This window comes from Acipenser ruthenus, chromosome 50 (genome assembly GCF_902713425.1).
Source record: "Acipenser ruthenus chromosome 50, fAciRut3.2 maternal haplotype, whole genome shotgun sequence".
Classification (NCBI taxonomy): Eukaryota; Metazoa; Chordata; class Actinopteri; order Acipenseriformes; family Acipenseridae; genus Acipenser; species Acipenser ruthenus.
In genome coordinates, this window is record NC_081238.1 from 2,468,417 (window position 1) to 2,492,572 (window position 24,156).

The 24,156-nt window shown below is 40.5% G+C and overlaps 1 protein-coding gene across 2 annotated transcripts; it reads left to right on the forward strand.

Annotated features, from left to right (window-relative positions):
- The first annotated feature begins 12,381 nt into the window (after positions 1 to 12,381).
- LOC117404702 (UDP-glucuronosyltransferase 2B31-like) lies at positions 12,382 to 22,398 on the forward strand. 2 transcript variants are annotated; one of them, XM_059015396.1, is made up of 2 exons: positions 12,382 to 12,452; positions 19,483 to 22,398. In XM_059015396.1, the coding sequence occupies exon 2, from the start codon at positions 19,491 to 19,493 to the stop codon at positions 21,090 to 21,092; it is 1,602 nt and encodes a 533-aa protein (XP_058871379.1). In that variant the 5' UTR covers positions 12,382 to 12,452; positions 19,483 to 19,490; the 3' UTR covers positions 21,093 to 22,398. The 2 variants fall into 2 exon arrangements, with proteins under 2 accessions (XP_058871379.1, XP_058871378.1); XM_059015395.1 differs by lacking the exon at positions 12,382 to 12,452 and adding an exon at positions 12,988 to 13,036.
- Positions 22,399 to 24,156: the final 1,758 nt, after the last annotated feature.

The window sequence follows — 24,156 nt, forward strand, 5'->3', positions numbered from 1 at the left end:
ATTTGCTGTCTATAGGTACAGTACTGGTGTAGTGAATGAGAGAGGAGTCTTCATTAAGCCTGGTCTTCTACAGGTACAGTACAGGTGTAGTGAATGAGAGAGGAGTCTTCATTAAGCCTTGTCTTCTACAGGTACAGTACAGGTGTAGTGAATGAGAGAGGAGTCTTCTTTAAGACTTGTCTTCTACAGGTACAGTACAGGTGTAGTGAATGAGAGAGGAGTCTTCATTAAGCCTTGTCTTCTACAGGTACAGTACAGGTGTAGTGAATGGGAGAGGAGTCTTCATTAAGCCTTGTCTTCTACAGGTACAGTACAGGTGTAGTGAATGAGAGAGGAGTCTTCATTAAGCCTTGCGTCTACAGGTACAGTACTGGTGTAGTGAATGAGAGAGGAGTCTTCTTTAAGCCTTGACTTCTACAGGTACAGTACAGGTGTAGTGAATGAGAGAGGAGTCTTCATTAAGCCTTGTCTTCTACAGGTACAGTACAGGTGTAGTGAATGAGAGAGGAGTCTTCATTAAGCCTTGCGTCTACAGGTACAGTACAGGTGTAGTGAATGAGAGAGGAGTCTTCATTAAGCCTTGCGTCTACAGGTACAGTACAGGTGTAGTGAATGAGAGAGGAGTCTTCATTAAGCCTTGCGTCTACAGGTACAGTACTGGTGTAGTGAATGAGAGAGGAGTCTTCATTTAGCCTTGCTGTCTACAGGTACAGTACAGATGTAGTGAATGAGAGAGGAGTCTACATTAAGCCTTGTCTTCTACAGGTACAGTACAGGCGTAGTGAATGAGAGAGGAGTCTTCATTAAGCCTTGTCTTCTACAGGTACAGTACAGGTGTAGTGAATGAGAGGAGTCATCATTAAGCGTTGCTGTCTACAGGTACAGTATAGGTGTAGTGAATGAGAGAGGAGTCTTCGTCTTGCTGTCTACAGGTACAGTGCAGGTGTAGTGAATGAGAGAGGAGTCTTCATTAAGCCTTGTCTTCTACAGGTACAGTACTGGTGTAGTGAATGAGAGAGGAGTCTTCATTAAGCCTTGTCTTCTACAGGTACAGTACAGGTGTAGTGAATGAGAGAGGAGTCTTCATTAAGCCTTGTCTTCTACAGGTACAGTACAGGTGTAGTGAATGAGAGAGGAGTCTTCTTTAAGACTTGTCTTCTACAGGTACAGTACAGGTGTAGTGAATGAGAGAGGAGTCTTCATTAAGCCTTGTCTTCTACAGGTACAGTACAGGTGTAGTGAATGGGAGAGGAGTCTTCATTAAGCCTTGTCTTCTACAGGTACAGTACAGGTGTAGTGAATGAGAGAGGAGTCTTCATTAAGCCTTGCGTCTACAGGTACAGTACTGGTGTAGTGAATGAGAGAGGAGTCTTCTTTAAGCCTTGACTTCTACAGGTACAGTACAGGTGTAGTGAATGAGAGAGGAGTCTTCATTAAGCCTTGTCTTCTACAGGTACAGTACAGGTGTAGTGAATGAGAGAGGAGTCTTCATTAAGCCTTGCGTCTACAGGTACAGTACAGGTGTAGTGAATGAGAGAGGAGTCTTCATTAAGCCTTGCGTCTACAGGTACAGTACAGGTGTAGTGAATGAGAGAGGAGTCTTCATTAAGCCTTGCGTCTACAGGTACAGTACTGGTGTAGTGAATGAGAGAGGAGTCTTCATTTAGCCTTGCTGTCTACAGGTACAGTACAGATGTAGTGAATGAGAGAGGAGTCTACATTAAGCCTTGTCTTCTACAGGTACAGTACAGGCGTAGTGAATGAGAGAGGAGTCTTCATTAAGCCTTGTCTTCTACAGGTACAGTACAGGTGTAGTGAATGAGAGGAGTCATCATTAAGCGTTGCTGTCTACAGGTACAGTATAGGTGTAGTGAATGAGAGAGGAGTCTTCGTCTTGCTGTCTACAGGTACAGTGCAGGTGTAGTGAATGAGAGAGGAGTCTTCATTAAGCCTTGTCTTCTACAGGTACAGTACAGGTGTAGTGAATGAGAGAGGAGTCTTCATAAAGCCTGGTCTTCTACAGGTACAGTACAGGTGTAGTGAATGAGAGAAGAGTCATCTTTAAGCCTTGTCTTCTACAGGTACAGTACAGGTGTAGTGAATGAGAGAGGAGTCTTCATTAAGCCTTGTCTTCTACAGGAACAGTACAGGTGTAGTGAATGAGAGAGGAGTCTTCATTAAGCCTTGTCTTCTACAGGTACAGTACAGGTGTAGTGAATGAGAGAGGAGTCTTCATTAAGCCTTGTCTTCTACAGGTACAGTACTGGTGTAGGTTATGAAAGAGGAGTCTTCATTAAGCCTTGTCTTCTACAGGTACAGTACAGGTGTAGTGAATGAGAGAGGAGTCTTCATTAAGCCTTGCGTCTACAGGTACAGTACAGGTGTAGTGAATGAGAGAGGAGTCTTCATTAAGCCTTGCGTCTACAGGTACAGTACAGGTGTAGTGAATGAGAGAGGAGTCTTCATTAAGCCTTGCGTCTACAGGTACAGTACTGGTGTAGTGAATGAGAGAGGAGTCTTCATTTAGCCTTGCTGTCTACAGGTACAGTACAGGTGTAGTGAATGAGAGAGGAGTCTTCATTAAGCCTTGTCTTCTACAGGTACAGTACAGGTGTAGTGAATGAGAGAGGAGTCTTCTTTAAGACTTGTCTTCTACAGGTACAGTACAGGTGTAGTGAATGAGAGAGGAGTCTTCATTAAGCCTTGTCTTCTACAGGTACAGTACAGGTGTAGTGAATGGGAGAGGAGTCTTCATTAAGCCTTGTCTTCTACAGGTACAGTACAGGTGTAGTGAATGAGAGAGGAGTCTTCATTAAGCCTTGCGTCTACAGGTACAGTACTGGTGTAGTGAATGAGAGAGGAGTCTTCTTTAAGCCTTGACTTCTACAGGTACAGTACAGGTGTAGTGAATGAGAGAGGAGTCTTCATTAAGCCTTGTCTTCTACAGGTACAGTACAGGTGTAGTGAATGAGAGAGGAGTCTTCATTAAGCCTTGCGTCTACAGGTACAGTACAGGTGTAGTGAATGAGAGAGGAGTCTTCATTAAGCCTTGCGTCTACAGGTACAGTACAGGTGTAGTGAATGAGAGAGGAGTCTTCATTAAGCCTTGCGTCTACAGGTACAGTACAGGTGTAGTGAATGAGAGAGGAGTCTTCATTAAGCCTTGCGTCTACAGGTACAGTACAGGTGTAGTGAATGAGAGAGGAGTCTTCATTAAGCCTTGCGTCTACAGGTACAGTACTGGTGTAGTGAATGAGAGAGGAGTCTTCATTTAGCCTTGCTGTCTACAGGTACAGTACAGGTGTAGTGAATGAGAGAGGAGTCTTCATTAAGCCTTGTCTTCTACAGGTACAGTACAGGTGTAGTGAATGAGAGAGGAGTCTTCTTTAAGACTTGTCTTCTACAGGTACAGTACAGGTGTAGTGAATGAGAGAGGAGTCTTCATTAAGCCTTGTCTTCTACAGGTACAGTACAGGTGTAGTGAATGGGAGAGGAGTCTTCATTAAGCCTTGTCTTCTACAGGTACAGTACAGGTGTAGTGAATGAGAGAGGAGTCTTCATTAAGCCTTGCGTCTACAGGTACAGTACTGGTGTAGTGAATGAGAGAGGAGTCTTCTTTAAGCCTTGACTTCTACAGGTACAGTACAGGTGTAGTGAATGAGAGAGGAGTCTTCATTAAGCCTTGTCTTCTACAGGTACAGTACAGGTGTAGTGAATGAGAGAGGAGTCTTCATTAAGCCTTGCGTCTACAGGTACAGTACAGGTGTAGTGAATGAGAGAGGAGTCTTCATTAAGCCTTGCGTCTACAGGTACAGTACAGGTGTAGTGAATGAGAGAGGAGTCTTCATTAAGCCTTGCGTCTACAGGTACAGTACTGGTGTAGTGAATGAGAGAGGAGTCTTCATTTAGCCTTGCTGTCTACAGGTACAGTACAGATGTAGTGAATGAGAGAGGAGTCTACATTAAGCCTTGTCTTCTACAGGTACAGTACAGGCGTAGTGAATGAGAGAGGAGTCTTCATTAAGCCTTGTCTTCTACAGGTACAGTACAGGTGTAGTGAATGAGAGGAGTCATCATTAAGCGTTGCTGTCTACAGGTACAGTACAGGTGTAGTGAATGAGAGAGGAGTCTTCGTCTTGCTGTCTACAGGTACAGTGCAGGTGTAGTGAATGAGAGAGGAGTCTTCATTAAGCCTTGTCTTCTACAGGTACAGTACAGGTGTAGTGAATGAGAGAGGAGTCTTCATTAAGCCTGGTCTTCTACAGGTACAGTACAGGTGTAGTGAATGAGAGAGGAGTCATCTTTAAGCCTTGTCTTCTACAGGTACAGTACAGGTGTAGTGAATGAGAGAGGAGTCTTCATTAAGCCTTGTCTTCTACAGGAACAGTACAGGTGTAGTGAATGAGAGAGGAGTCTTCATTAAGCCTTGTCTTCTACAGGTACAGTACAGGTGTAGTGAATGAGAGAGGAGTCTTCATTAAGCCTTGTCTTCTACAGGTACAGTACTGGTGTAGGTTATGAAAGAGGAGTCTTCATTAAGCCTTGTCTTCTACAGGTACAGTACAGGTGTAGTGAATGAGAGAGGAGTCTTCATTAAGCCTTGCGTCTACAGGTACAGTACAGGTGTAGTGAATGAGAGAGGAGTCTTCATTAAGCCTTGCGTCTACAGGTACAGTACAGGTGTAGTGAATGAGAGAGGAGTCTTCATTAAGCCTTGCGTCTACAGGTACAGTACAGGTGTAGTGAATGAGAGAGGAGTCTTCATTAAGCCTTGCGTCTACAGGTACAGTACTGGTGTAGTGAATGAGAGAGGAGTCTTCATTTAGCCTTGCTGTCTACAGGTACAGTACAGATGTAGTGAATGAGAGAGGAGTCTACATTAAGCCTTGTCTTCTACAGGTACAGTACAGGCGTAGTGAATGAGAGAGGAGTCTTCATTAAGCCTTGTCTTCTACAGGTACAGTACAGGTGTAGTGAATGAGAGGAGTCATCATTAAGCGTTGCTGTCTACAGGTACAGTACAGGTGTAGTGAATGAGAGAGGAGTCTTCGTCTTGCTGTCTACAGGTACAGTGCAGGTGTAGTGAATGAGAGAGGAGTCTTCATTAAGCCTTGTCTTCTACAGGTACAGTACAGGTGTAGTGAATGAGAGAGGAGTCTTCATTAAGCCTTGTCTTCTACAGGTACAGTACAGGTGTAGTGAATGAGAGAGGAGTCATCATTAAGCCTTGCGTCTACAGGTACAGTACAGGTGTAGTGAATGAGAGAGGAGTCTTCATTAAGCCTTGCGTCTACAGGTACAGTGCAGGTGTAGTGAATGAGAGAGGAGTCTTCTTAAGCCTTGACTTCTACAGGTACAGTACAGGTATAGTGAATGAGAGAGGAGTCTTCATTAAGCCTTGTCTTCTACAGCTACAGTACAGGTGTAGTGAATGAGAGAGGAGTCTTCATTAAGCCTTGCGTCTACAGGTACAGTACTGGTGTAGTGAATGAGAGAGGAGTCTTCATTAAGCCTTGACTTCTACAGGTACAGTACAGGTATAGTGAATGAGAGAGGAGTCTTCTTTAGCCTTGTCTTCTACAGGTACAGTACAGGTCTAGTGAATGAGAGAGGAGTCTTCGCCTTGCTGTCTACAGGTACAGTGCAGGTGTTGTGAATGAGAGAGGAGTCTCCAGACACCAACATTTGAACGTTTTGTTGACATGATATATTTTATATATATATATATATATATATATATATATATATATATATATATATATATATATATATATATATATATATATTATGTACACACTGTCTGTGAATGTTTGTGAGTGACAGGAATTGCTTCCCTTCATGTTTTGTTTCTCCAGTTTGAAGTTAAGCTGGGCATCTACAAACATGAGAAGGAGTGAGTGACATGCTGGATTTACAGTTTCACTAGAGTTTCCTGTTGACTGTTCAAATGTCAGTAATAGCATTCCAATAGTTTGCATTCTCAGTAATCTGATTGAGGTTTTGGGGATATCTTTTTTAATTATTTTTTTAATAAATAAAGAACCCCAGCATTGTCCAGATCTGTGTGAATATTATACAGTTTGATGTGTGTGAATCAATAGCACTGCTTTGTAATATCAAAGCTGCAGTGTGGCATTGCCCCCCAGTCAAGGCTGGTCTGCGCCCTTGCAATAGTATCCAGACTCAGAACAGTTCAAATGCTTCTTTGGACTTTTATTATTCTTTACAAAACAAAACACAGGAACAAAACAAACAGTTAAACAAAACTCTACAAACCAAACCCGTCAAAATCAGCATTCCTTCTCTCTGTTCGACATGCTATAATATCTTTATATAGTGCCTTTCATAGTGGCCCACCATCACACAGTGTTTTACAGACGTAGGCTGTGAACTGTGCATTATATGCAGAGTCACTTACAATAGGACATTGATTTAACATCTCATCCGCAGGACAGAGCAGAAGGAGGTTCAGTGACTTGCCCAGGGTCACACAGTGAGTCAGTCAGTCAGTAGTAAAGGTGATATTTGAACTGGTGACCTTCTGGTTCCAAGCCCTGGACTTTAACCACTGGACCACACTGCCTCCTCCTGTAGGTTTCTATATGACAGGTGAGCGGTATTCTTTAAAAAAACACAAACCGACACTGTTTACACGCAGTAATTAACAGTTATTTAATCTCAGCATACTTTCAGAAGGTGTTTCTGTGTTGGTATTTCAGTTGTTTTTTGGGGATCTGTGTGGGATATTGCACAACTATTTCGTATACCTCGGCTAACGGTATACAGCAGCCATTTTGTGTGTTTTGACTAAAATACTTCCAGCTGGGGATGTTGATAAGTTTCAGCTGAGTTATTACAATTTAATACATTTCAAATTATGTGCAACTGTAGCAATTTGTTTTAAATGCCACTGGCACCACATTGAATTTCACATGCAAAGCAACATCATTTGAATAGTCAATCAGCTTCATTTTGAAAGAATGATGATAAAGTTGTTTTTTTTAACTTTATGAATTGACAAATTCATGTACAAATTGATTTATGAATAAACTCATTTTGAACCTTGTAATGCTCCACAAGCCTTGTCTTCTACATGTACAGTACAGGTGTAGTGAATGAGAGAGGAGTCTTCATTAAGCCTTGTCTTCTACAGGAACAGTACAGGTGTAGTGAATGAGAGAGGAGTCTTCATTAAGCCTTGTCTTCTACAGGTACAGTACAGGTGTAGTGAATGAGAGAGGAGTCTTCATTAAGCCTTGTCTTCTACAGGTACAGTACTGGTGTAGGTTATGAAAGAGGAGTCTTCATTAAGCCTTGTCTTCTACAGGTACAGTACAGGTGTAGTGAATGAGAGAGGAGTCTTCATTAAGCCTTGCGTCTACAGGTACAGTACAGGTGTAGTGAATGAGAGAGGAGTCTTCATTAAGCCTTGCGTCTACAGGTACAGTACAGGTGTAGTGAATGAGAGAGGAGTCTTCATTAAGCCTTGCGTCTACAGGTACAGTACAGGTGTAGTGAATGAGAGAGGAGTCTTCATTAAGCCTTGCGTCTACAGGTACAGTACTGGTGTAGTGAATGAGAGAGGAGTCTTCATTTAGCCTTGCTGTCTACAGGTACAGTACAGATGTAGTGAATGAGAGAGGAGTCTACATTAAGCCTTGTCTTCTACAGGTACAGTACAGGCGTAGTGAATGAGAGAGGAGTCTTCATTAAGCCTTGTCTTCTACAGGTACAGTACAGGTGTAGTGAATGAGAGGAGTCATCATTAAGCGTTGCTGTCTACAGGTACAGTACAGGTGTAGTGAATGAGAGATTAGTCTTCGTCTTGCTGTCTACAGGTACAGTGCAGGTGTAGTGAATGAGAGAGGAGTCTTCATTAAGCCTTGTCTTCTACAGGTACAGTACAGGTGTAGTGAATGAGAGAGGAGTCTTCATTAAGCCTTGTCTTCTACAGGTACAGTACAGGTGTAGTGAATGAGAGAGGAGTCATCATTAAGCCTTGCGTCTACAGGTACAGTACAGGTGTAGTGAATGAGAGAGGAGTCTTCATTAAGCCTTGCGTCTACAGGTACAGTGCAGGTGTAGTGAATGAGAGAGGAGTCTTCTTAAGCCTTGACTTCTACAGGTACAGTACAGGTATAGTGAATGAGAGAGGAGTCTTCATTAAGCCTTGTCTTCTACAGCTACAGTACAGGTGTAGTGAATGAGAGAGGAGTCTTCATTAAGCCTTGCGTCTACAGGTACAGTACTGGTGTAGTGAATGAGAGAGGAGTCTTCATTAAGCCTTGACTTCTACAGGTACAGTACAGGTATAGTGAATGAGAGAGGAGTCTTCTTTAGCCTTGTCTTCTACAGGTACAGTACAGGTCTAGTGAATGAGAGAGGAGTCTTCGCCTTGCTGTCTACAGGTACAGTGCAGGTGTTGTGAATGAGAGAGGAGTCTCCAGACACCAACATTTGAACGTTTTGTTGACATGATATATTTTATATATATATATATATATATATATATATATATATATATATATATATATATTATATGTACACACTGTCTGTGAATGTTTGTGAGTGACAGGAATTGCTTCCCTTCATGTTTTGTTTCTCCAGTTTGAAGTTAAGCTGGGCATCTACAAACATGAGAAGGAGTGAGTGACATGCTGGATTTACAGTTTCACTAGAGTTTCCTGTTGACTGTTCAAATGTCAGTAATAGCATTCCAATAGTTTGCATTCTCAGTAATCTGATTGAGGTTTTGGGGATATCTTTTTTAATTATTTTTTTAATAAATAAAGAACCCCAGCATTGTCCAGATCTGTGTGAATATTATACAGTTTGATGTGTGTGAATCAATAGCACTGCTTTGTAATATCAAAGCTGCAGTGTGGCATTGCCCCCCAGTCAAGGCTGGTCTGCGCCCTTGCAATAGTATCCAGACTCAGAACAGTTCAAATGCTTCTTTGGACTTTTATTATTCTTTACAAAACAAAACACAGGAACAAAACAAACAGTTAAACAAAACTCTACAAACCAAACCCGTCAAAATCAGCATTCCTTCTCTCTGTTCGACATGCTATAATATCTTTATATAGTGCCTTTCATAGTGGCCCACCATCACACAGTGTTTTACAGACGTAGGCTGTGAACTGTGCATTATATGCAGAGTCACTTACAATAGGACATTGATTTAACATCTCATCCGCAGGACAGAGCAGAAGGAGGTTCAGTGACTTGCCCAGGGTCACACAGTGAGTCAGTCAGTCAGTAGTAAAGGTGATATTTGAACTGGTGACCTTCTGGTTCCAAGCCCTGGACTTTAACCACTGGACCACACTGCCTCCTCCTGTAGGTTTCTATATGACAGGTGAGCGGTATTCTTTAAAAAAACACAAACCGACACTGTTTACACGCAGTAATTAACAGTTATTTAATCTCAGCATACTTTCAGAAGGTGTTTCTGTGTTGGTATTTCAGTTGTTTTTTGGGGATCTGTGTGGGATATTGCACAACTATTTCGTATACCTCGGCTAACGGTATACAGCAGCCATTTTGTGTGTTTTGACTAAAATACTTCCAGCTGGGGATGTTGATAAGTTTCAGCTGAGTTATTACAATTTAATACATTTCAAATTATGTGCAACTGTAGCAATTTGTTTTAAATGCCACTGGCACCACATTGAATTTCACATGCAAAGCAACATCATTTGAATAGTCAATCAGCTTCATTTTGAAAGAATGATGATAAAGTTGTTTTTTTTAACTTTATGAATTGACAAATTCATGTACAAATTGATTTATGAATAAACTCATTTTGAACCTTGTAATGCTCCACAAGCCTTGTCTTCTACATGTACAGTACAGGTGTAGTGAATGAGAGAGGAGTCTTCATTAAGCCTTGTCTTCTACAGGTACAGTACAGGTGTAGTGAATGAGAGAGGAGTCTTCATTAAGCCCTGTCTTCTACAGGTACAGTACAGGTGTAGTGAAAGAGAGAGTAGTCTTCATTAAGCCTTGTCTTCTACAGGTACAGTACAGGTGTAGTGAATGAGAGAGGATTCTTCATTAAGCCCTGTCTTCTACAGGTACAGTACAGGTGCAGTGAATGAGAGAGGAGTCTTCATTAAGACTTGTCTTCTGCAGGTACAGTACAGGTGTAGTGAATGAGAGAGGAGTCTTCATTAAGCCTTGTCTTCTACAGGTACAGTACAGGTGTAGTGAATGAGAGAGGAGTCTTCATTAAGACTTGTCTTCTACAGGTACAGTACAGGCGTAGTGAATGAGAGAGGAATCTTCATTAAGCCTTGCGTCTACAGGTACAGTACAGGTGTAGTGAATGAGAGAGGAGTCTTCATTAAGCCTTGCATCTATAGGTACAGTACAGGTGTAGTGAATGAGAGAGGAGTCTTCATTAAGCCTTGTCTTCTACAGGTACAGTACAGGTGTAGTGAATGAGAGGAGTCTTCATTAAGCCTTGTCTTCTACAGGTACAGTACAGGTGTAGTGAATGAGAGAGGAGTCTTCATTAAGCGTTGCTGTCTACAGGTACAGTACAGGTGTAGTGAATGACAGAGGAGTCTTCGCCTTGCTGTCTACAGGTACAGTGCAGGTGTAGTGAATGAGAGAGGAGTCTTCATTAAGCCTTGTCTTCTACAGGTACAGTACAGGTGTAGTGAATGAGAGAGGAGTCTTCATGAAGACTTGTCTTCTACAGGTACAGTACAGGCGTAGTGAATGAGAGAGGAGTCTTCATTAAGCCTTGCGTCTACAGGTACAGTACAGGTGTAGTGAATGAGAGAGGAGTCTTCATTAAGCCTTGCATCTACAGGTACAGTACAGGTGTAGTGAATGAGAGAGGAGTCTTCATTAAGCCTTGTCTTCTACAGGTACAGTACAGGTGTAGTGAATGAGAGAGGAGTCTTCGCCTTGCTGTCTACAGGTACAGTGCAGGTGTAGTGAATGAGAGAGGAGTCTCCAGACACCAACATTTGAACGTTTTGTTGACATGATATATTTTATATATATATATATATATATTATATGTACACACTGTCTGTGAATGTCTGTCAGTGACAGGAATTGCTCCCCTTCATGTTTTGTTTCTCCAGTTTGAAGTTAATCTGGGCATCTACAAACATGAGAAGGAGTGAGTGACATGCTAGATTTACAGTTTCACTAGAGTTTCCTGTTGACTGTTCAAATCTCAGTAATAGCATTCCAATAGTTTGCATTCTCAGTAATCTGATTGAGGTTTTGAGGATATCTTTTTTAATTATTTTTTTAATAAATAAAGAACCCCAGCATTGTCCAGATCTGTGTGAATATTATACAGTTTGATGTGTGTGAATCAATAGCACTGCTTTGTAATATCAAAGCTGCAGTGTGGCATTGCCCCCCAGTCAAGGCTGGTCTGCGCCCTTGCAATAGTATCCAGACTCAGAACAGTTCAAATGCTTCTTTGGACTTTTATTATTCTTTACAAAACAAAACACAGGAACAAAACAAACAGTTAAACAAAACTCTACAAACCAAACCCGTCAAAATCAGCATTCCTTCTCTCTGTTCGACATGCTATAATATCTTTATATAGTGCCTTTCATAGTGGCCCACCATCACACAGTGTTTTACAGACGTAGGCTGTGAACTGTGCATTATATGCAGAGTCACTTACAATAGGACATTGATTTAACATCTCATCCGCAGGACAGAGCAGAAGGAGGTTCAGTGACTTGCCCAGGGTCACACAGTGAGTCAGTCAGTCAGTAGTAAAGGTGATATTTGAACTGGTGACCTTCTGGTTCCAAGCCCTGGACTTTAACCACTGGACCACACTGCCTCCTCCTGTAGGTTTCTATATGACAGGTGAGGGGTATTCTTTAAAAAAACACAAACCGACACTGTTTACACGCAGTAATTAACAGTTATTTAATCTCAGCATACTTTCAGAATGTGTTTCTGTGCTGGTATTTCAGTTGATTTTTTGGGATCTGTGTGGGATATTGCACAACTATTTCGTATACCTCGGCTAACGGTATACAGCAGCCATTTTGTGTGTTTTGACTAAAATACTTCCAGCTGGGGATGTTGATAAGTTACAGCTGAGTTATTACAATTTAATACATTTCAAATTATGTGCAACTGTAGCAATTTGTTTTAAATGCCACTGGCACCACATTGAATTTCACATGCAAAGCAACATCATTTGAATAGTCAATCAGCTTCATTTTGAAAGAATGATGATAAAGTTGTTTTTTTTAACTTTATGAACTGACAAATTCATTTAAAAATTGATTTATGAATGAACTCATTTTGAACCTTTTAATGCTCCACAAGCCTTGTCTTCTACAGGTACAGTACAGGTGTAGTGAATGAGAGAGGAGTCTTCATTGAGCCTTGTCTTCTACAGTACAGTGCAGGTGTAGTGAATGAGAGAGGAGTCTTCGCCTTTCTGTCTACAGGTACAGTGCAGGTTTAGTGAATGAGAGAGTACTCTTCATTAAGCCTTGTCTTCTACAGGTACAGTACAGGTGTAGTGAATGAGACAGGAGTCTTCATTAAGCCTTGTCTTCTACAGGTACAGTACAGGTGTAGTGAATGAGAGGAGTCATCATTAAGCGTTGCTGTCTACAGGTACAGTGCAGGAGAGCAATGGTAAGTGTGTTTGCTGTAACAGAACAGAAAATAGGAAGCACTTTTTTTTTACACAGAGAATTGTGAGGGTCTGGAACCAACTCCCCAGTAATGTTGTTGAAGCTGACACCCTGGGATCCTTCAAGAAGCTGCTTTATGAGATTCCGGGATCAATAAGCTACTAACAACCAAACAAGCAAGATGGGTTTAATTGCCTCCTCTCGTTTGTAAACTTTCTTATGTTCTGATGTTCTTAAGCACTGGGCTGTGCTTTACCTCTGAGGTGTTCTGTTTGTAACCACTCCCCTGTGGGGGCGTATCTCCTCCCTTGGCCTTGGACACTAAACCAAACAAACTTGCTTTATTTAACAAGAGACCAGGAACGGCAGCTCAGAACTGCGGAAGAGTTAAGGTAGGTTTATCAGTTTATGCCCATTTTACCCAGCTAAAGCTTTAGAAAGTGCAGTAAGCAGTAAGTGTGTAGATAGACGTGGGTATTTGATAATACCTGAGCTTCCAGATTATTTTCAGGCAAAAGACAAGGATAGGTACTGTAGGACCGGATTTTTTTAAAACTTATTTTTATCGGTGTGATGGTTCATTTATCAGATAAATAACGCAATGTGAAGAAAGTAAATATAAAAAAATAATGTGTAATATACTATATTGTTATCTGATTTATATAAGTGCATTCTATGTATTTTTACTTATTTGATCATTATATTTAAGAATAACAAACTGGAAGGAGTAACTCAATTTTAGTGGGGAACCTATACATGTACAACAGTAAATATGCTGTACATCCTAAAACATATTTTAAAACATATTTTAAATCTAAACTGCATGCATCATTTTTATGTATGCATAGGTATATAAAGTCTCCAATTGTTTGTTACTTAAAACTGCTTTTAAACCTGTTTAAAACATATCTATGTTGGAATCCTGTTCATATCCAAAGAAACAGAATTATTCATTTTAAACAACACTTCAGATACTGGGCAGTTGAGAAAAAACACAAAGAAAGTGATTTCTATCATTTCTAATTGTTCTATTGAAAGATATAAATTAGAGATTCAGCTTTATAATAAAACAACTCGTTATTACATAACATGCATCAAATGAAAACTAACATGCAAAAAAAAAATACTTTGACAAAAGTATTTAGACAACCTTACATTAATGTTAGGTGTGCCCACCCTTTGCTTCCTTTAAAGCTTGCTGTCTTTTTTGTATTTTGAAACCAATTCCTGGCATCTTTCTGGAGATTTTTTTGCCCATTCTTTAACACATACAGCTTTGATTTCTGCAATCGATGTTGGTTTCCTTTTTGCAACAGCAGCCTTCAAGTCAATCCACAACATCTCAATGGGATTCAAGTCTGGGGACTGAGATGGCCAATACATAACTGTAATCTTTCTTTTTTCAAAAATTCCTTTGTAGACTGCTTAGGTTCATGTCTTTATCCTGCTGGAATACAAATTTCCATCCATAAGCCTTCTAGCACAGAGTAACAAATGTGAGTGCAAAATTTCTTGATATTTTGCAGCATTCATTGATCCTTCTATAATACAAAGGTCGCCAGTGCCTGAGGAAGAAAAACAAGCCCATACCATCACACAACCTCCACCATGTTTAACACAAATTCTTCTCCACTCTTCATCCAAACTTGTTGTTTTCTTTGTGAAAAAAAAAAAATCTATTTTGGATTCGTCTGACCACCAAATTTGGTTGAAGAAATCATTAAGCTTCTTCAAGTATTCAATGGAAAACTCCAATCATTTTCTTTTGTGTATTGTTTTTAACAAAGGTTTGCATCTTGGTTTTTGCCCACGGACATTCATTTTGTAAAGGTATCGTTGAATTGTTCACTCATGTTTCCAATCTTTTGCAGTAATCCAAAGATTTTGCCGGGCTGCTTGAATGATTCTTCTTCCAGATTTACAGAAATCATTCTTCCACACCTGGAGCTACTTGCAATAGTTCCTGTTCTCCCGTGTTTGTCAAATAGGAAACCAAATCTTTCTGCTCTTTTTCTGGCAGTTTCTCCTTTTTCGTTTAGTTGTATCACTGCCATTTTGAGATAGTTGCTGTACTCTGCAATATTAACCATTTGTGTTTATTGACAGTTAGTTTTGGCAAACATGCAGAATGAGAACTTTTTATCACCTGGCTCACTTCCAAGGACCAATTAAAGAAGGTTATCTAAGTCTTTCAATGATTTACATGCAATACAAACTAATCTGATACCTGACTTGAAATGTGCAATGCAAACTAAGCTGAAGGGTAGCAAAGCTTTTTTTAAAGATATGTTTGACTTGTCAAATGTTCGAGATCTACCAGCCACAGATGGGCAGAATGGCTTCCTCTTGATGTAACTCTCCTTGTGTTCTTCGTGTTATCAGGACATTAGCATAGATCTGTGCAATTCTAAGCAATTCAATCGAGGTGATTTGCCAAACTGAAATAGTTGTGTGCCATCTTTAATTTACACCATCTAGGCATGTAATAAACATATCCTACAGTTCACACAACATCAATTGCATAGTATTTATTGTATTACGTACAGAAAAAAATAGTCCCCATAGAAATCTGCAGTAACATTTCCTAAAATCTGCAAAGAGAAAAAATTATATTTTTTTGCAATTCTAAAGCAATGACTTTTCAATGAAAAATAGTGTTAATGAATATTAATAAATAAGAAAAAGTAAGTCCCAGTTAGTTATATACAACAACAACAACAACAACAACATTTATTTATATAGCAACATTTTATTTGTATAGCGCCTTTCATAGCAAGTATCCAAAGGAACTTTACAAGATTTAAACAAACAACAAGAAAAAAGTACAATGAAGTACAATTAAAAGCCAATTTTTTTATATAATTACTTTTAATATAATTTGGCAAGAAGTTCCAAAGTCTGGGTGCATAAACAGAAAAAAAGTCTTGTCACCCTGAGTGTGCAGCCTGGAGCTGGGGACAACCAACAGACCAGCCAACTATTATATAAGCAATAACCCATGACAAGGTGTGAGGGTTCAGGAGAAAAAAAATGACTGTGCACATTAAACTTGCTTATTATAGGACCAAGTCCGCTGTTATCTGGAGATGTACATTGTTTATCAGCTTGCACGTAATGTGCACATTAGTATAGTGTTGGACACAATGTGTAAACTATTATTTGCAGTGTTAAGTTTGCTCTTCTTACAACGGAAAGGTGGTTAGTTCATGCAAAAGAAAAAAAACACAACAGCAGTGACATGGGGATATGTTTTTTTAAATATGTACATGTGGGTGGCTTACATGACTATCACCGTGGCCGATGAAATCAGGATTTTGAGACTTTAAAGAAAATAAATCCAAGGAAATTGATTAATCTTCAGAGGGGGTGATTCACCCCTTGAAGTGCAGAAGACAAGTCTTTCTGCGTGGTCATGTGATCTTGTTCAGCCAATCATGGCATTTAATTTATCCAAGCTGTATTTGAGGCTGTGTGGCAGGGCTTCCAAATGAGCTCTCTATTACTTAACTAGACCCTTAATTGAACTGATCATTTGCTTAATTAGACCTTTTAACTTGTGTTCAGCTCTTAAACAGCTGCAGATTCCAAGTCAGCTATAACAAGTAACTTGAAATATGCAACGTTTTAGGAGCTGAGAACAATGAAGAAAGGTCTACTTAAGCAAATTATTAGTTAAATTAAGGGTTACATTATTTATTGAAACAATACAGCATGAAAATGCCAATTGTACAGAATAAATGATATACTTGTTCTTTTTAGTGAGTGACAGTTATCAACACTGTATAAGCATGCATATAGTCCACTGCAACCTAGATGCAACATTACTCCTATATAAGTACTAAGCAAAGGACAGTACCAGTATTAAACTTTCAATAATTTAACAACAGCAAAACATAATTTACAGATACATTTAAACAACAAAAACAGTAATACAAAACTTTTCCACCTTAAATACATGTTCAGTCCTTTTCTTGTAATGTTCTAATAATAAAAGGAAATGTCTCCCTAAGAGTCAAGCAGTTCAGCTTTTTATGCCGAACCCAACCTTGTTTAAAAGCCCAACGGCTGTGTCAGAAGAGAACAGATTGTAATTTTGTTTTAAATATGTTTCTGAAATAGGAGAGTTGTGGTGAGATGTTAAAATCACTGTTGTTTTGGTAACTATCCCTGCCTTTAACAATTGTAATTTAAGTTTTGTAAACTGCTGGGCTGTGTTGAATCGTGAGGTTGATTAGAATATTGTGGCACGTGAACGGTGATTAGCGTGTCTTTTTTCTTTTAAAATAGTGGACGTCTGTGTGAGTCTGATCTTGCCTGAACTTATACTGGCATCTTAACTGTGCAAACATTTAGTTTACCTTGCAACTGAGGCCACACATGCTGTGTGTCTATTTTCATTTTCTGAACATGTCTATCCTCGTTTGCTGCTGGGTGACTCAACATATAACCAGGTAAGTGGATTGTATTTAATTTGCTAGTGAAAAACCGTCTAAGGGCCACACATCCAAGGGCAGTCTGAGCTGTGTCAATCAGAGCGAGGACAGGTGGAGCGAGGACCTCTTCCAAATCTCTCCCAATGGTTACTAGAGGCCTCATTCCTACTTTGACACCCAATGTCTGGATCCCCTGCACAAAGCTGGCTCACTCATTCTCCACTCCCATACCTGCTGCACATACTGCTACTAACTCCTTCTCCCTCTACGTCGCCTTCTACACATTTGAACATCTCCTTTTTCAATTGTTGTTCTCTGACTAACAAATCTCTGCTTCTCAGGAAACTTATAACTGATTCCAATCTTGATCTTCTCTGTCTAGCTGAAATCTGGCACTCTGTAAATCACATGCACTCGCTGCATCTAGGCACCCCAAAGGGCTGTTCCCTCTTTGACAAACCTCGCCTCACTGGCCATGGCGGGGGCACTGCTGTTATTGCCAATTCTATGCTTGCTTTCTCAGTTCTTTCTTTGCCAGCCTTTACTTCATTTGAGCATCTCGCCATCAAGCTCCCCTCTCCCATGTCCCTCACCCTTGCAGTTATCTACCATCCACCTAAGAGCAACTCTGCTTTATTGCAGAGTTTTTAGAATTCCTCTCCCTCGTCTGCACTTCTACTGACAAAATCCTACTCCTGGGTGACTTCAACATTCATGTTGACTTGTTCCTCCCCCCTAGTGACCGACTTCAACACACTTCTGGACTCTTGAGCTCTCTCAGTCTGTCAACGTCCCCAATCACACCCGAGGACACACCCTGGATCTGCTCATCACCAAGGGTCTTGACCCATCAAATCTTTCCGTCTCAGATATCTCCCTCTCTGACCATTTCTTAATCACTGCTAATATTAATCTCCCTGCTCCTTCCTCTGCTACTGACACTGCTATCTCCTTCTGTCCCAAGAATCTGCTGAATCCTCTGAAACTTTCTGAATGTTTCTGTTCATCCCCCCCAACTGGTACTCTCCCATCCTCCGTTGACGATGCGGTGACCCTCTACAAAGCCACCCTTACTCATATCATCAACACTGTTGCACTGCTTACAACCAGAACCGTCAAGAAAGTTCACCCTCGAACTTCGATTGCTTAAGTCTGCCTGCCGCAAGCTTGATCGCAAGTGGAGGTCGTCTGGACTAATGGTTCGCAGAGAGATCTGGACCGACCATGTCGGTAGCTACAGGCGTGCGCTCGCCGCTGCCAGGGTGAAGTACTTCTCTGAAATCATAACTGTGGGACACGGTAAACCCAATGTTCTCTTTAAGACCGTTGACCAAATCCTACATCCAGCCACCGACAGATCCATCTCCCGTTCATCCTCCTCTCTTACCTGTCATGATTTCTCCTCTTTCTTTCGGAACAAAATTGACAACATCTTATCGTTGCTCTCCCACCACAAGCCCTGTCTACTATTTGACCACCTTGACTCTCCTAGCTTTGGTGCGTGATGCTTCCACCGTCGCTCACTTTAAATCAACTCTCAAGACCCACCTGTTCTCTCTTGCTTTCCATGCTCTTTAAGCCTGATATCTGCTATTAGCTACTGTGTTGTTGCTACTGTATCATGTATTATGCATTTTTCACTGTATTGGATTAGGCATTTATATCATGTAATATCATGCAATTATGCACTTCCCTGTATTTAAAATATTATGAATTTTGGTGTTACTGCATCTTGTAAAGCGCTTTGTGATGGTGGTCCACTATGAAAGTCGCTATATAAAATAAAGATTGATTGATTGATTGATGTATCAGTTAAGTCTAATTTAAACATTGCATATTCACTGGTCAGTTTTATAAGGTGATAATTAGTTTAATTGTATGTATTACATGATGAATGAGACTTGCGTGGTGATTTTTCAGATGGCTTTTGAATAAAGTGTTACTGCTCCTGCTTGCAGAGTTTTCCTTGTTCTGTTCTCTGACTAAATACCACAGTACAATATATTTGCCAATTTTTCTGTAATTCTTAGTGACAGAGATGAAAAAAAACAGATTGTTGGGTGATTTAAATGCTGTTTCAGTTGTATGTTGACATTTTTACCTACAGAAATACTGTTTAGATAAGTGTTACTATTAAGGTGTAGTAAAATTAGTCGATCAGGTAAGTAAGTTGGTTTATGATGTCATAGCCGTGCGGTAAGACAATTCTTACAGCATGGTCATGTGACCTTGTTAAGCCAATCACAGCACTTAATTTATCCAAGCCATTTTATAACCAGCCATATACATAATATACATTTTAATTAATATGAATATACAGACATTATTTTACAGTGTCACTGAAAGTTACTAAAATATAGTAAGATGCTAAAGCCTTTAACAATTGTATTCAATATGTGTTTCAGACTGTATTATGGAATTTCCCCTCTGGAAGAGCTACCCAGCCTTTGCATTCATCCTATCCCTTATTGCTGTGCCCTGTTGCCATGGTGGCAAGATCCTGGTGTTCCCATTGGATGGCAGCCATTGGGTGAACATGAACATCCTCATTGAGGAACTGCATGGGCGTGGTCATGACATCACAGTGGTGCACTCCAAAACAAGCTGGTACATCAAAGAGAAATCACCCCATTACACTTCCATCACTGTCACTCTACCTGAAGGCTTGAGCATCGAGAGTGAAGACTTCATGGCCTCATTCTTGAGGAAAATGCTGGAGATCCGACGAGGAAAGGGGTCCCTGCAGGCTTTCATGGCCATGAACACTGATTTTTCTGATCTCTCAAACGTTCACAGAGGAGAATGCCAGATGGTGGTAACTATGTTTGAGGATCAACAGTTAATGAAGAAGCTCCAGGATGTCCACTTTGATTTGGTTCTCACAGATCCTTGTTTGGCTGGAGGAGTTTTGCTGGCCCACTATCTTAAACTGCCTGTGGTATTCAATGTCCGTTGGCTTCCAAGTGGGGAGGCTCATTTTGCCATTGCTCCCTCTCCTCTCTCCTACGTCCCGATTACAGGAACAGAGCTATCTGACCAAATGGACCTCATTCAAAGAGCCCGGAACATGCTCCAATACAGCATCAACCTCTATGTAGACAAATATGTGGTTAGCCCCCATTACGATGCTCTGTGTGCTCGTTACTTTGGCCCAGGTGTAGACCTCTACAGTCTCATCCAGTCTGCAGACCTTTGGCTTATGAGGGTCAACTTTGTCTTTGAATTCCCACGCCCCACTATGCCCAACATTGTCTACATAGGCGGCTTCCAATGCAAACCTGCCAAGCCCCTACCACAAGACCTAGAGGAGTTTATGGAAAGCTCTGGAGAGCACGGTGTGGTTGTCATGTCCTTGGGAACTCTGGTAAACGGTCTTCCAAGTGAGCTAACAGATAAGATAGCCTACGCTTTCTCACAGCTCCCTCAGAAAGTCATCTGGAGGCATTTGGGAGAAAGACCTTCTAGCTTGGGCAACAACACCCTCCTGGTCAAATGGCTACCCCAGAATGATCTCCTGGGACACCCCAAGACAAGAGCTTTTGTGGCGCATGGGGGCACCAACGGGGTGTATGAGGCCATTTACCATGGCGTGCCAATAGTAGGCCTACCACTGCTCTTTGACCAGTTTGACAACCTCCTCAGGATGCAGGTGCGAGGGGCAGCCAAGGTCCTGGAAGTCACCACCCTGGGCAGCAAGGACTTCCTCCAGGCCCTGAAGGAGGTACTTGAGGAGCCTTCCTATCAGATGAACATGAATAGGCTCTCCAGCCTCCAGCGAGACCAGCCTATCAAACCAATGGACAGCGCCCTCTTCTGGATCGAGTATGTCATGAGGAACAAAGGTGCTGCTCACCTGCGCACAGAGTCCTACAGAATGCCCTGGTACGCCTACTACTGTGTGGATGTTATAGTGGTCTTGCTGGCTGCTGTGTTAGTCTTCATGGCAGCTATCATAGGCATTGTCAGATTTATGTGCTGCAGGGTTTGTAAGAAAAGAAAAATAAAGCATGAGTAAAATAATCTAGCTTTACAGCATTCCCTATTTTTTTATAGTGCACTTAAACAAACCCCGTCTATGTTTTTGGCTTCTGCTCACGACCCCAGTTAGACACACAGTGGCCGTGCCCTTAGTTCACTCACCCTGGTTACACACACAGTGGTCAAGGTTCGCTCACCCTGGTTACACACACACACAGTGGTGAGAGTTCATTGCCAGTTCACAAACTCTTACCTCCAGCGTGCTGTGAACAAAGAACTAGCTTTCCAGCTCCCTTTTAAAATAAATCAATTAATGCCTGGCCACATTTCACACCATTACATTGACCAATTGTAATTGCCCAAACCCTGCTGTCCGTTAGTGGTGCAGCTTGGGCAACGTAAGCAGCAATGACATCCATGAGCCGTACCATCTGGGTTCAACCATGATAGCTGGTGACAGCAATCAGAACGTGGCCGTCTTTTGACCATTTTAAATCCCCTAAAAGCCTGTCACCAGTACATTCTGTAAAATACACTTGTGTCAATTCAGGTGGGGTTTATTATTACTATTTTAGTGGCAAAACTGTACATTTGAGGTTTATTGTACCTGTGTGATGGTGGCACCAGCAGGATATTCATCCAGTTCATCATTACCACATGGAAGATCTCCTATCTTTCTTCATTTTTGCCTGCTTTGCATGGTAAAGAATCAAGGTGAAAAATACACGTGCAAAACAATGAGAACAACTTTATATTTAAAAAATAACATTCAAGTATGTTAATTTACCAGTGTTCAGTTACCTGTTTTCTTTATTAGTATAATTAGTATAAACAATGCAGCAAAATTACAGAGGGGTTAGGGCAGCGAATGTATCTCTTATCTCACCTCCACACACAGTGAAACCACATTATCCATACAGTTAAGTACAACCATAGTTAATGTCGCCATCTAATGGTTGGCATACTGTATGACAAACAGAAGCTCCAATAAAACAGAATGTCACAGCAAGCATTTCATATATTAGGGCCAAAAATGTTGCTAATTGTTTTTTAATAATAAAAGGCTTGAAAATAAAGATGTATTTATCGTACACTTTTTGGCCAACTTACACATTTCAATGGTGTGCTGGTTTGTTGTGTTAATTGTTGGGCGGCAGTGTGGAGTAGTGGTTAAGGCTCTGGACTCTTGACCGGAGGGTCGTGGGTTCAATCCCAGGTGGGGGTTGCTGCTGCTGTACCCTTGAGCAAGGTACTTTACCTAGATTGCTCTAGTAAAAACCCAGCTGTATAAATGGGTAATTGTATGTAAAAAAAAATGTGATATTTTGTAACAATTGTAAGTCGCCCTGGATAAGGACGTCTGCTAAGAAATAAATAATAATAATGATAATAATTGGGTGAGACGTGTGTTGCCTGTGAAACTCACTCAGACAGTGGTGACTGCTAAGAGGTATCATGTGGAGTGTAAACAGTTATGACAATGTATTTGGTTATCTGAGTGTGCGTTTGAGAGATTGTTTGTCTTCTTAGGAAATTAATTTGATGCTTATCCACAATCTAAGCTCTTCCAGATAACCGAGGAGGGAGACGGCCTCCCCCTCACAGAAGAGGAGTTATAAACCTAGGCTGTGGCTTCCTTGTGCTCCAGTTGGCCCTTTAGTACAGATACACTGTGTTTCCATTGAAAAACACTTTTTAAATCACTATTTGAAGTGATTCAAACTTGAACAATTTATGACTCTACTCATCTGTCTTCTTTCACTCTCTGGTGGGTTTGCAGTGTTATTCCTATCTGATAAACATGCACACCAAAGCCCAAGTGTGCCCTGCTAGCGTTCTCCGTTATCTGCTAAACAAAACTCTGCCACGGGGCAGAGGAAGGATATAATTTCTACTTGATGAGCTAATTGCTGTCGAGTGATTAGAGCTTCCTTATGATTACTGCTTTCAGCAGATTCTCAAGGGCCTTCAGAGTGCCTATAGCTGCAAATGCCATTTCAATAATAGCAGACCAAAACAGCCAAGTAAAAAGACAATCAAGGTTCAATATCTATAAAAGGGGACCATTTATAAAAAATGGGATTAACTTGGAGTGATCCCTATTTTATTGCATCAGGAACTACTGGGTGCTTGTATAAAAACATATTTACTATAATTTGGCTGTTTTTGTACCAGTAACATATTCTTGGACTGCTATCACAGTAATGCCAGGGTAACATATTAGGACCACTGTACGATATTTTTTCTCTAAACCCAATGTGTTGCCATTTCTGGTAATGTTTTGGTCTGCTAGTGGTTCTGCAAAGATTTCTTCGGGGTAATAAACTGGTAGTAGAATATAATCCCAATAGGGTATTTCAAATGTTTCTGTAAAGCTGAATCAGAGACCCAGTGATTATTTGTCAGTGTATGAATCTGAACTGAAGAAACGTCCCTGGTGTGTTCTAAGTTGTTCGTGCCAGCGCAAACTTGCTATGTTCTCTAAACTGCATTGCAAAAAATAAGACCTTTTTAATTGTAATGGAGAGCCCTTAATTATAATGCATGGTGTTTTTGTAGGAAAATGATACCTTGGAGAGCTACTATAGAGAGCTATAAATGTGCCCTCTTTGGAAACAAGGTAGCAGAGCACCTTATTTGAGTTCACTTGCTGACGATTGTTCTTAAAAGTATTAACACTTATAAATTAGGAAAAGTTCTATTATATTAGTGTGTGTGTGATATATATATATATATATATATATATATATATATATATATATATATATATATATATATATATATATATATATATATATATTAATTCAGGACTTTAAAAAGAGATTTGTTACTAAAACAATATGTAATATTCAATTATATTTACCAACTTCTATATTTTATAATGAAAACAACAAATTATTAGTATGTAATACTGCATTTCAAATTTTGGTTTACGTTATGAAATACTGTTCGACTATCTTAAAGTAAAAGCGAACCGATAAAGCAAATATTGGTACAAGCAGAAGAGAGGCATAACTTTTAGTGAGACGGAGAGAAGAGGCTGCAACGCCACATGAGTCACAGTTAAAGACAGCTCAAGAAAAACTCCAGTGACCAAGCGG

Coding starts and splice junctions, on each gene's coding strand:
- LOC117404702 (XM_059015396.1), top strand. CDS start 19,491: ATGGAATTTCCCCTCTGGAAGAGCTACCCAGCCTTTGCATTCATCCTA.